Below are 13,095 nucleotides of genomic sequence, written 5' to 3' on the forward strand. Positions count from 1 at the left end.
GTGTCCGGTTGATTATTATATTCATTATATTTTGTGTGGGTTTTTTGGACGCGGTGTAAACGAAAGTGTCGGAAAGGGAAACACCTGAAGGATCTCTCTCTCTCTCTCTCTCTCTCTGTGTGGCAAGACGTGTGTAAGGTGTAGGAGGGGGGACCGTGACGAAGCACCGTGCGCACGTGCTGAAGGACCCGAAGCTTTCTTAAATCCGCCGGACACATTTAGTCTCTGTGGGTGCATGTGTGTGACTGTGTGTGAGGAGTTTAAGGTAAGCAAACAAAAATACCCCCCCCCCCAAAAAATATATATATAATAATAATCATAATAATAATATTTAAAAAAAAAAAAAAAACACAACAAAAACCCGACTGAAGCAGTGGACCGAGAGAAGCTCGTGCGCGGATTACCAAGTTGTGTGTGTTTTACTGTTCTCTCTTTTTATTAGAGTGAGTGTGTGTGTGTGTACGTGCTCCATTTGTGTGTGTCAGAGAATCATCCTGATTAAAATTAAACCAAAACATGAAAGTAGAGATCTCTCTTTAATGTGTGTAATGTGTAGGTGAATATGTGCCCCTCTCTCGCTCTCTCTCTCACCTGCTTAAAAAAAAGCTCCTCTGTAGGTATTTTATTAAGGTATTATTTTACAGCTCGCGCGCCTAAACTGTTTATTGCTCGTGGTAATAATAGTAATAATAATAATAAAAACTTAATGCACGTTTAGTTTAGTCACGCGTGTGTTTAAAATTTTACAATGAAATTAAATTCTGGACTGATTTAACGAGGCTGCTCTCGGACCTCAGAGTCAGAAACAGGCAGCACAAGGTGAAGCCCCGCCTCTTACTGTGTGTGGTGGTATATAAATCCCCTGCACCCTCAGAAGATCAGATCAGAGACGAGACTCAGAGACAAACCGGTGGAGCTTTATGAAGTAGAAAAACACATTTATTTTGGAGGCGCGCGCTCCCGCTTTGTGACTTTTTTTTAAATTTATTTATTTTGCATCATTTATTTAATTTGTTTAGTGTGTTTTAATCGAGTATGCAGTTGGAGAGTCTGCTGCCTAGCTTACCCAAGACTTTCTACACGCTCTCATCTTCATCTTCATCATCCTCATCATCATCATCGTCCGACAGCACGAGCCCAGGATCCACGCACGCGAGCACGCACACGAACAGCGCGCACAGCTTTGGAGAAGCGGAACGGCCCGAGCACGAGCTTGAACCGGGTAAGAAGTACCGGTCCGCCATGATGATGAGCAGCAGCAGTAGCACGAGCGGCAGCACCGGAACCACCACCGCCACCGGAGGAGAGCGTGAGGGAGACGAGTTCTCCACCGGAAGTAAGAGCAGGAAGAGTTCTCCGGTGATTGGAGGAGGAGCAGAGGAGGATGAAGAACTCGTGACCCGGCGCTACGGTATCGAAGAGCTCGGTACCGATCGCTATTTCATCTCGCCGAGCTCGGACGCGAGCGCGTGCTCGCTGTTTCCGTACGGCGCGCAGGGCGGCTCGGTGTACGGCGGCGCGGGCGCGCGCTACTCATCACCTTACTCCTCCGCCGCCTCGGTGCTGGCGCCTCCGCCTCCTCCTCCACCTCCACCGCCTCCACCGGGCGCCGTGTGCAGCTCCCGTGCTCAGCTCGCGCCTCCACCCGCCGCCGCTTATCAGTTCGGACAGGGGCCCGCGTGCCTGTACCCGTCATACCATCCCGGGCTCGCGGTGGGCAGGGCACAGGTGTACCTGTGTAACCGCGCGCTCTGGCTGAAGTTCCACCGCCATCAGACCGAGATGATCATCACCAAACAGGGCAGGTACGGATCTGTCTCTCTCACTCACTCACTCACACTCTCTCTCACACACAGACACACACAGACACACACACACACACCCTCTGTTCATCTGCAGTCAGTTCATGTGTATGTTTTCTAGTATACAGTCTATTATCATAACATTGAAACCCGCGATTATAATTTGCCAAAAAGATGATTATTAATTTTTGAATCTTAAATAAAGAGCAGATCTCAACAGTAGGCTGCTAAATATTGACTGCGGATGAACCAATAGTCTACTGATCTAATTAATTCACTACATTTAATTCATTCACTCGAGAAACTTTCTCTTTAAAAACTGCAAAGAAACACGAACAGGTCGTTTAATCCGGTTTTAGAAAAATTCTAAAATGTTTTGACTTTTGAATTTAATAATAAAACCCCGATAGTTTTCTCTAAACGAAACAGAAAATGTATCTCTCTCCCTCACTCTCTCTCTCTCTCTCTCTCTCTCTCTCTCTCACACACACACACCATGAAAACAAACATTTGTGTGAGAAATTGAGTAGAACGGCGCATGCGCAGAACGGCGTTCATTTTACGTTCATTTTACCTGAACAAGTGTCCAAATTAAATAAACATGCTGTATATTTGTGTGTGTGTACGAAAAAAAAGTCGTTCGTATTCTATTGATTTTTGGGGCGAAATTAAAGTACAACTTTGCACCAGGTTAAACAGAGGTAATGAAGTTTATTTTGTTTCCTGATTTGTCGTTTTCCGTTTCTAATAAACACTTAACATTTCGAGATTACACTGCACGCGCTCATGATTTAATTTAACTTACCATCGCGAGCCGAGTAATGAATGTGATTGAATAGGGAAGTAAGTGTTAGCATTCTGGTGAGAACTGCAGTGTCCGGATGCAGAGCTGCAGGGGTTAATTCGCGGATATTTACACCGAACATCAGTAATATTTCACTTCATATTAATTTGATTATGAATATATTTGTGCAGAAAAACATCAGTGTTTCTTCTCCACAATTAGCACGTTATATTTTCTAAATAAGCATTAATTCCGTTTTAAGTGCCCTTGAAATGCACCAATAATTATCGTTCATTAATGAACGTGTTTGGGTAACTGATGCTTTGTGGTGTTTTGGTTTAACTAAATATCGGAAGATTCGTGAACTTTCCCGGGTTTATATAATGAGCTGAAATTGTGAAATATTTTATATTTACTCCTCTTTATCCAGGAGCGAAAAATTACTACTACTACTACATCATCATGATCATCAGCATCATAATAATAATAGTTCTGAGTTTATTTCAGTGAACACGTGTTTAATATTTTTTAATGTAAGTGCAGTTTTTATAATCTGTAGTTATTCCTGTAGTAGTGAATCTTAATTATGTTTTTTAAACTAAATATAAATCAGTTATTTATTCATTTATAGATTTATTTTTGAGCTCTATACAGATTTAAAATGTATAAATTTGTTTTTATTTTACCATTTTGATACTAATTCTAAACTAATGCTTACTTTCTTTGTTTATTTTAAGCCCGTGTGTGTGCGCGTGTTTATGTCCTTGGATTTCTGCAATTATATTTATGATTCTACATTTGTTTATTTAGATTGTAACAATCATTGTAGGGTTTTTATTTATTTATTTATTTGTTTGTTTGTTTTAAAAACCCCGTTTCCGTTCCTAACAGTTTGAGGAGCATGTTTATACTCTCAGTGTGGTCTCGCGCACGGTGCTGTCTCCGAGCCCCCAGACCTTTGCGCAGTAACGGTGTGGATTATTTTTTGGTGCAGCAGTTTTTCAATCCCGTTTAAAAAAATAAATAAATAAATAAAAAAATAAAAAAAAAAAATCCGGTGTTGTGTCTCGCGCAGGCGCATGTTCCCGTTCCTGAGCTTCAACATCGCGGGGCTGAACGTGAGCGCGCACTACAACGTGTTCGTGGAGGTCGTGCTCGCGGACCCGAACCACTGGCGCTTCCAAGGCGGGAAATGGGTCACGTGCGGCAAAGCGGACAACAACATGCAAGGTGAGGAGGAAGAGGAACGGAGCAGCGCGCGAGCTCGAGCGGCGTTATATCCGCTCTCACTCAGCTGCGCGCGCCACACACTGTAATATGTATATAGAATTATAACAGCTGAAATGTGGCTGTTTGTGGAATTGGACTGTAATTGTAAATTGGTTATATGGAGCTTAAAATAGTTTTAAATATGTATTATTTAAAATTTAATTTTTTTTTACAAAAATGACGTAAACAAATAACGAAATTTCTTTATAGATTCAAGAACGCGCTCACTGATGCTGCAGTAGAAAGTAAAGGATAAATAACAACAAATAATAACGTCATTGTTTTAAATTGTGCAGGACGTCAATATTAATCCCAGCAATAATACTAAAGCGCGCGCGACACTAATGTCAATTTTACAATTTCATACAAATTTATAATGCACGCATTTCCAGAAATCAACAGTGACCAAGTAAAGATGTAAAGGTTTATCCGAGTTTAGAAACGCATCAGTAACTGCACGCTCTGTACAACAGCTACAATGGAGTGTTTTATAAATAATTTCACACACAGTGAGTGAAAAACACAATTTTACAGCTCGCAGAAATGTGTGAGGTGACCAACGCACTTTTTTTTTTTTACTGCAGAGGAAAAAGGAGCAAGAACTACTGAGGGCTTTAAAACGTTAACACTTCTATAACAGGGTCATTTAGGTTAATGATGAAGGTCTGGAAAATGTCACTCTCGCGGCCTTTTCACCAAAACGCGACAACATTCCTGTGAGGAAAAGTGTGTGACGTGTTTTTAATGAATCCCCCTGAATTTTACGCCAACATGTTGCCTTTATAGCTCTTTTATTATTATTATTATTTTATTTTTTTCTTCTGATGGTTCAGTAGCAAAAGTCCATTTAGAAGAAAAAGATGCAGGAAATTTAAGTAGAAATATTCTGTACAGTATATAACTATTAGTCAAATATTATATAAAGTCAAATAGAAATGTATTTTCAGGTAAACAGAATTATTAAATACATCACTAGTAAATGTACCGTTCATTGTCGTTGGAGCGATACCATCAAGAGTACACTTCTTGCCTATCTTCATAAAATATTAAAATTGTAACAATAAAAATACAAAACAAAAAAAATTACTAACACCGTTAATGTTCACAAACTAAAACGCAGCATGCCTTTATTTATTATTTAGTGCAAAAGTTTTACTCAACATAAGCGTTAAAGAACTCAAGGCAAGTAATTAAGGTTGAAGGGCTTCATCTATGAAATGTATGAGGATGCATTTTCTAAAAGATCATTAAGATCCAATTATTGTATCTTGAGTCACTATTTCTACATTTTTACAAAAAAATAATGAACGCTCCCCCACAATAAAATATAACTGGAGAGAATAAAACGATTCATATTGGACAAAATGCTGACTTTTCATTTTTAGGTTTCCAAATAACACACACGCTTTGTTTTCATTTTATTTTGTTTACGTTAATAAAACATCAATTCTGTAGACTGTGTGTGTGTGTTTCGAAATGATTAGATTTCCTGTTGCTTCATGCGTCTGACTTTTTTTTTTTTTTAAATTTTCTAAATATAAATAGATGTGACAGCTTCAGAACAAAAACAATATTGTTTTGTTCAGTGAATATTTTATTTTTATTTCTACTATTTGGAAACCAATCATTGAGGTTTTTTTTTTTCCACTTTCCTCATCAGGATCTTACAGGGAGGAAAAACGTGAGGACCACGAGGTTCTGTATAATTTGGATAATATTTGTATGATTTGTGTTTTATTTCAGGAAATAAGATGTATGTGCACCCGGAATCGCCAAATACAGGAGCACACTGGATGAGACAAGAGATCTCATTCAGCAAGTTGAAACTGACCAACAACAAGGGCGCAAACAACAACAATACCCAGGTATGCACTCATTTACTGAGTAACTTGTGTGGACCGAGTGTTTTCGTAAGCACAGGAATGTGTCTGGATAAACTGTGAGGTCCTCATTTGTTCGTGTGTTTATTTTACGTTATTTTATCTCACACATGCCCACAAACACACATCCTGGTATTGGTGAACTTGTGGGAACCGGGTGTCCTCATGCCCTCATGCCTACATGCATTTATTTTACAGTTGTATTCAATCTAAAACACACGAATACACACACATCCTGGTATTCGTTAACTTGTAGGGACCGGGTGTGCTCACTGAGTAAAAACGCACAAACACACACACACATACTGCTACTAGTGCTACTACTGCTAACTTGTAGACTGGAGTGTCCTTGTAAGGACAGTAATGTGGCAGAATAAACCGTAAGGCCCTCGTGTCTATGCATGTGACCTGTTAAATAAACATGTGTGTATACACACACACGCACACATCTGAGTACTAGTGATTAGGGGAATGGAGTGTAAAACACAATTACACAATAACACGCATACAATTTTTTTCTGTTAGTGAATTTGCAGTAACGGTGTCCCTGTAAACGCAATAAAAACACACAATATTAACACATCTTAGTAGGCTATTTGTGATTAATTTGCGTCCTAAAAATCACAAAAAAAAAAACAAAACACTGGACCGAGTCAGTCGTATGTGCTGGTTTGAGAGTCATTCAAACTGTTCCTTAGTCGCATGGTTTTTGACTTTACACTCCTGTAGCGTCTGTATGATGGTAGGAATGTAAACAAGCTGGGTTGGGGTTGGGATTGGGTTCTGTCCATGATGATATTGTGGGCTCTCCTGGTGACGCTGGTGTTGTAGATGTCCTCCAGTGATGGTTTGAGCAGTTCTAACTGCTCGCTGTTGAGCCTTACGGTCCTGAGCAGAGCAGCTTCGAATATATACACACACATTGTAGTATTAGTGAACTTCTGGGGACCCGGTGTCAAAATAAGCATAGTAATGTGGCCTCAGACACTTAAGTTTACATTTGTTTATTAGATATTGTTTATTTGATTTTTATCTAAAGTACACACATCCTGGTATTACTGAACTTGTGGGGAACAAGTGTCCTTAGAAGTCAATGTTACTCTACTTGTAAGTCTGTATCTTTACCCATTTTTATTTTCCAATCATATCTTTATTACACACACCCACACACACACCACAACCACCACATGGACTTTATTTACCATTATACAAACGTTGCATTGTAGTCCTTGTCATGTAGGTCAGAAAAATGGGTTTGAAAGAAATTGTGTGTTTGTGGTTGTCAATTTCACATCCCTGCTGTGAAATTGCCTTAAACAGTGTGATCTCAGTGCTCAGGGTATGAGGTGCAAATGTTCACTTTATGTTCACGAATCAACTTTATGTATATACACACACACACACACACGAACACTACTGATTGGGTGCAAAGGCTGCAGGATGGTTCTGTGCAGTAACACACGCGCACACACGCACGCACGCACGCACTCGTGCTGAAGTGTCAAACCACTATGCAACGTCCAACAAAATGGTGATGAAGCAACTTTAACACACATGATCCCATCTTTATGCAGTAGATATCGTCTATTTTTAAGGCAGATACACTTGAGTTCTAGAACCATTCTTCTTTATCTTGAATGTTCTAGAACTGTTCTTTCATCTCTAACATTCTCTTCATTAATGTTTTACAATGTTGCAGTTTGAATCTGTCCCCCCCCTGCCCCCCCCCCCCCCCCCACCCCTACCATCACTCTTATTCCTCCATTTGTACACATTCGCTAATGCAGTCGCACTACCGCACCACTTTGGCTAGCAAGTTAGCATGCTAACCAATTAGCGCAGGTGTAAATGAGGGTGGGACGACAAGTTTAGCCAGATTTAGGCAATAGGAATGAAGAAAATGTGAGTTTAGAAGTGTGCTTCGCACCAGGGCTTGCACTGTTTATGGCGATTTTATGCCATGAATCTGCAAACTATGATTTTAATTTTTTTTTTTTCATTTTTCAGAGGACTGCTGAGGTGCTGTCCTTAGTGCTCACTAGTTTTGTGTGCACAAAATAACCCTAAAGTAAAAGTATTAACAACGCATTCTATTGTTCTCCAAACACAAGAATCATAGATAATTTTAACAAGGGTGTGTGTGTGTGTGTGTGTGTGTGTGTGTGTGTGTGTGTGTGTTTGAGACTCATTATAGACTGTTGTATAATCTTAAACACATGAATGTTAAATGAAATAAAGTGTAACGTTTAAAGCCCTGTTCTCTGGCCCATGGAGCTAAAGGTCTTCTGTCAGGATTTAGAGGACTGTGAGAGATTATGTAGATCCATAGCACATTTGCTAATTGCTAATTAGCCATGTAGCTAGAGGCTGTTAGTGTAACTTGATGTTCTCTTTCTGCATGCCTGGAGATGAGAAGTCAAGTGGTGCAGAGTTAGAAGTGTGGCAAAAGTGGTAGAAAAAAATAGGTTTACTGGATGATGATGGTGTGGGTGTGTGTGTGTGTGTTGGCTGAAGTAGAGACTCGCTGTCTTTACTGTTTTCTGACTATGCATGGTGGTTTGACACCTCTGTCTGCTATGGTTTGTGCAAATTCTCTGCAGTCTGTGTGTGTTTTGTTTGTAATGTAACAAAAAAAAAACCCACACCAAAATACTAAGCTAACTTCTAAACAAACTTTGTAATTTTGTGTGTTTTCAGATGATCGTCCTGCAGTCTCTCCATAAATATCAGCCGAGGCTGCACATTGTGGAGGTGAGCGAAGACGGGGTGGAGGACATGGGTGGCGAGTCCAAAACTCAAACCTTCACTTTCCCCGAAAACCAGTTCATCGCAGTCACTGCTTACCAGAACACAGATGTAAGACACCCCCCCTGACACACACACACACACACACACCCCGGTCTTATTTCCTTCTGCTTTCCTGACCTTGTGTGCCTGATTATTTCTCTCTTGTCCAGATCACACAGTTAAAGATCGACCACAACCCGTTCGCCAAAGGCTTCAGAGATAACTACGACTCGTAAGTGTCACTCACTCACTCACACACACACACACACACACACACACACACAGAGACACAGACACAGACAGATGGAGAGATGGGTCGATGGCTAGATAGAGGGAGGCATAAAGTCATAGAATGACTGATGGACAGCTAGATGGATGAATGTACAAACAGTAGATTTGAGAAATGGTTGGAGATTTGAGGGAGGTATGACTGGATGGATAGACGGACAGATGTTTGTAGAGACGGGTGAACTGATGCAGCCAAAAAGACAGACGGGTACAGATAGCCAGGTTAATGGATAATTAGACAGACAGGTGGGTAGGCATGTAGAAAGATATAAAAGTACACCTAAGGGTTGTTCAGTTGTCCCTCTGGAGGAACCCTTAAAGGTTCGGTGTAGAACTCTACCAGTGTTTTCCTATCAGGGGAAAAAAAATACAACCCTTAAAAAAAGCCAAGAATCCTTAAAGAACCATTTTAATACAAGTGTATACATGAATTGGGTACGTGTGCAATGCAAACTACAGATTATTGCTGATTATTTTCTTGTTAATATCTAGAACTGGTCAGGTGTTTAATATCTAGTTTATTGGTAATTCTTCAAGTGTTCTTTAAGGGGTCTTTGTATAATTAAGGGTTCTTGGTTTCCTCCTAAAAGTATTTTTTTTCTTCTTGGAACCATTTTTCACCATTTTTGTTCTATTTCGGGTTCTAGATGGAAACTTTATGGGAAGAACATCTAAAGAACCGTTAAGGGCTCTGAATTCTGTATTGAACAGTAAACGTTCATTTGTCAATTATTAATTATAAATATAAAGGTTTTAGGATCTAGGCTTTCATTTACCCACTTAACGTAGTTCTGTATCTGTGTCCATGCCTGTCTGTCTGTCTCTCTCTCTATCGATCCATCTATCTATGAACAGGATGTACACAGCTCCGGAGAGTGATCGATTGACTCCATCCCCCACCGACTCTCCTCGTTCACACCAGATCGTCCCGGGAGCACGTTATGCCATGCAACCTTTCTTCCAGGACCAGTTTGTGAACAATCTCCCGCAGAATCACCGTTTATACGGCGGAGAACGTGCAGTGCCCCAGACCAACGGCCTCCTGTCTCCACAGAGTGACGACTCGTCCATCTCCGCCACATCCTCGTCCTCCGCCGCTCAGCGGTGGTTCGTCACACCTGTCCAGCAGAACGAGGCCGATTACTCCGTCCTTCCTTATGGCATCAAGCCTCTCCCACTTCAGAGTCCACACTCCTTTGGTTATTACCCAGAATCCTCTGCTTTTGCCTCGATCTCAGCTGGCTGGAGCAGCGGGAGAAGTTCCTACCAGAGGAAAATGGCTGCCGGTCTTCCTTGGTCGCCTCGTCCGAGTCCGCCGTCCTTCTCTTTTCCTGAAGATCCTCTCACCACGACGACAATAACGACGAGCATTAAAGATAAGCTGCAGGATGAAGGGACGGCAGTGACTGCGGGAGCTGGAGGAGTCTGGGGTCTGGAAACGGCCTCAAATTTGAAGCCGTTGGACAAATTCGATGCGCCCTATGCCATGGTGTGTAAAAGACGACGTCTCTCATCCGGCACCGACGCCTCACCAACCATAAAGTGTGAGGATGTGACGAGCGACGACTACGGAAAAGAGCAGCCCAAAAGCTACTACGCCTTTTACACCAGTCCTTAAATGAATATTTTTCTCGGGTTTTCTCTCTATGGCGCCATTCCCCTCGCTCTGCTATTTTAAAGTGCTTTTAAAATCTTTTTTTTTTCTTTTAAACATTTTTTAAAATTTTTTTTAATTTTTTTTATTTAAAACGCAGGTGCCAACGCTCTGTGCTCCTTATCGTGATCCTGATTTTCATTTTTTACCTTATTGTGAAAGATGGGGATTGATTTATTTTCCTTTATCTTTTTAAATAATCTGCTGTTTTTAATTTTCTTTTCTATTTTAAACATAGATATATATTATATATAAAATCAATGTGATGGGTTTCCCCCCCCCCCTCTCCTTTAATTTAAGCTCCTTTGGTTGTACAGTATTTGTGCACTTTAGATTGTGTCGTATCTTGTATAAATTGTCTACATGGCACTGGTATGAGATGTGTAATAAAATGTGCTTTTCATAAAGTTCTTCATGTCCTTCTTGGTTTCTTTTCTTTTCCTTTTTAACACACTCAAATAATTAAATGCCAGAGAAAAAAAAACCTATTAATCCAGGGTATTTATTTATTTATGTATTTATTTATTGGAAGCTGCATTATTATAATTTGAACAGTTTTTATTACCCAGAACTTAATTTTACCAGTTCTTCACAGTAATGTGGCTACTTTATTTATTTATATATATATATATATATATATATATATATATATATATATATATAATATACACACACACTGCATTAATTGCTTCAGTTTTCTCCTTTTTTTTTTTTTTTTTCTTTCTCTTCATTTTTAAAATCTGAATTAAATTAATCCTATTTAATGTTAAACAGCTCTGGTTTCATCGTGCTTTATTATTTTGTCCTGATGCTCACCAACCATTAATGATGAATAAATTCGTGATATTGATCTTAAACATGACACATTTCTTATTTCTAAATGATTGAGTTTTAATTATGAAGTCCTAATTCTTATTCTTTCTCTCCAAAGCTATTCTCCGACAGAAAAATCTATTCATGTTGTTAAATAAACTGATCAAATGCAGGGATTAAAACGGAACTTAAACGTTAAAAAAAACAAAAAAAACCTTTTCCTGTTTTTATATCTCTGTTAAAGCGCTTAAATCATTCTGATAATCAAGAAGGAAACGTCAGAGTTGTTTTTTTTGTCTGTAAAAAAACAACTAATTCTTCATACTATATTTGATTAATAATCGTGTTTATCTTGTGCGAGTTGAGTTTATTTTCTGGAGGAACTGTAAACGCGGTATTTCCGTTTATTTAGTTACAGTTTTATTTAAATTCAGACTTTAACCTGCCTCATTCTGCCTCCTTCTCTTTAGGAAATGAAATGGAATTAGTTGGGCTAAATAAAGCGGGTGAATCCACTGAAGCTCAGATTTCTTTTCTTCTGAATTTGCATTCATTATCTCACAAGGAGATCAAAGCTTTCCAGACAGATTATTAGAAACGCACAGATAAATATATATGAATAGATCCAACATGATAGAAAGAATGGTAATAAAGGAGTTGAATGGTTCTGCCGTTTATAGCTGGAAAACATTTAGGCTATTTATACGATTTAAGCAGTGTTCTGAATTCTAGCGCATACTAAATGAAACCGTAAAGTAATAAATCAATAAATAATAAACAGCTCATTTGAATCTTTCGTATCTCTTTCTACGACTCGCGCTTCTCTGTGGAAGTCAATAATGAGACCCTGCTGTAATTTTCACGTTTAAACGTTAATTATCAGATAAACAGCTTCACACAGTTTGGGTCTCGACTTCTGTCCTAATGAGACTTTAATAAATAAAGGTAATAATAAGCTAATCAAATAAATAAAGCGCTATATTTCAACATCCCTCATCTTAAATAATTTCTTCTTTCCTCGTCTTTATTCAATTGTTTTGTTGTCCCCCCCCCCTCCAAAATTTTATTATATATTTGCACATTTTTATTTTATACACAGAACAACGCCTGGGGAAAAAAAATCTCCAATTAACACCGGAATTACCATTAAAAGTAGACCAGTGTTCGCTTTTTAATCTCATCCAAAACATAGAGATTTACATTAATTACATTTGACACCTAATTTAAGTACTTTTAAATATATTTTAATAATTAAAGGATTTTTTTCACTCATAAACGCTAACAGGGACTGAAAGACGGTGGTAGGAGGCAATCGGCGCACATAAATGACATCATGCTCATTTGTAATAACTAGCATCGGTTTTTAATGATAGGTCTAGAACAGCCGTGAAATAGAGTTTTAACCATGTTCTGTTCACTGTTTAACATTAGATGTACCATTTAACATCTAACTTATATTAATGCGGTTGTTGTTGAAATGTTTATCAAAATATTTGGTATCGAAATTTCTTGTCAGGTATTAGCATATTAAGCTGCAGAAAGAGCCTTCCCTGCTGAAAATAACCCCAACAGAAACCATAGAAATGGTTTTAATGGCAATTGTATTGGTTCCTGTTGGTCTCTACTGGTAATTTGTTGCCACAACATGCCATTGGTGGCATGTTGTGTCAAGTGAATATCATTAAGGACCAATGTTGGTAAGGGTTTTAATGGTTAGCTGATGGTTTGCAGTGGTATTTGGAGTGAAAACCATTAGAATTTCTGTGATGGTTTCTGTTTTTTGTTTTTTCTTTTTTTCTTTTTTTCTTTTTTTTTTTT

At 39.0% G+C, this 13,095-nt stretch overlaps 1 protein-coding gene across 2 annotated transcripts; it reads left to right on the forward strand.

The window, feature by feature from the left end:
* Positions 1 to 652: 652 nt before the first annotated feature.
* Positions 653 to 11,020, forward strand: eomesa (eomesodermin homolog a). Of its 2 annotated transcripts, none has more exons than XM_053642246.1 (6): positions 653 to 1,805; positions 3,662 to 3,816; positions 5,599 to 5,720; positions 8,433 to 8,591; positions 8,693 to 8,754; positions 9,666 to 11,020. In XM_053642246.1, the coding sequence occupies exons 1-6, from the start codon at positions 1,036 to 1,038 to the stop codon at positions 10,426 to 10,428; spliced, it is 2,031 nt and encodes a 676-aa protein (XP_053498221.1). In that variant the 5' UTR covers positions 653 to 1,035; the 3' UTR covers positions 10,429 to 11,020. The 2 variants fall into 2 exon arrangements, with proteins under 2 accessions (XP_053498221.1, XP_053498222.1); XM_053642247.1 differs by lacking the exon at positions 653 to 1,805 and adding an exon at positions 3,338 to 3,557.
* The last annotated feature ends 2,075 nt before the right edge of the window (positions 11,021 to 13,095 follow it).

The sequence above is a fragment of the Ictalurus furcatus genome, chromosome 14, assembly GCF_023375685.1.
Source record: "Ictalurus furcatus strain D&B chromosome 14, Billie_1.0, whole genome shotgun sequence".
NCBI lineage: Eukaryota > Metazoa > Chordata > Actinopteri > Siluriformes > Ictaluridae > Ictalurus > Ictalurus furcatus.

What these genes read in the sequence shown, in the direction of transcription:
- eomesa (XM_053642246.1), top strand. Translation starts at nt 1,036, where the DNA reads ATGCAGTTGGAGAGTCTGCTGCCTAGCTTACCCAAGACTTTCTACACG. An exon ending in ATCATCACCAAACAGGGCAG is followed by an intron (nt 1,806 to 3,661) that starts GTACGGATCTGT and finishes TGTCTCGCGCAG; the next exon opens with GCGCATGTTCCCGTTCCTGA. An exon ending in CTGCTTACCAGAACACAGAT is followed by an intron (nt 8,592 to 8,692) that starts GTAAGACACCCC and finishes TCTCTTGTCCAG; the next exon opens with ATCACACAGTTAAAGATCGA.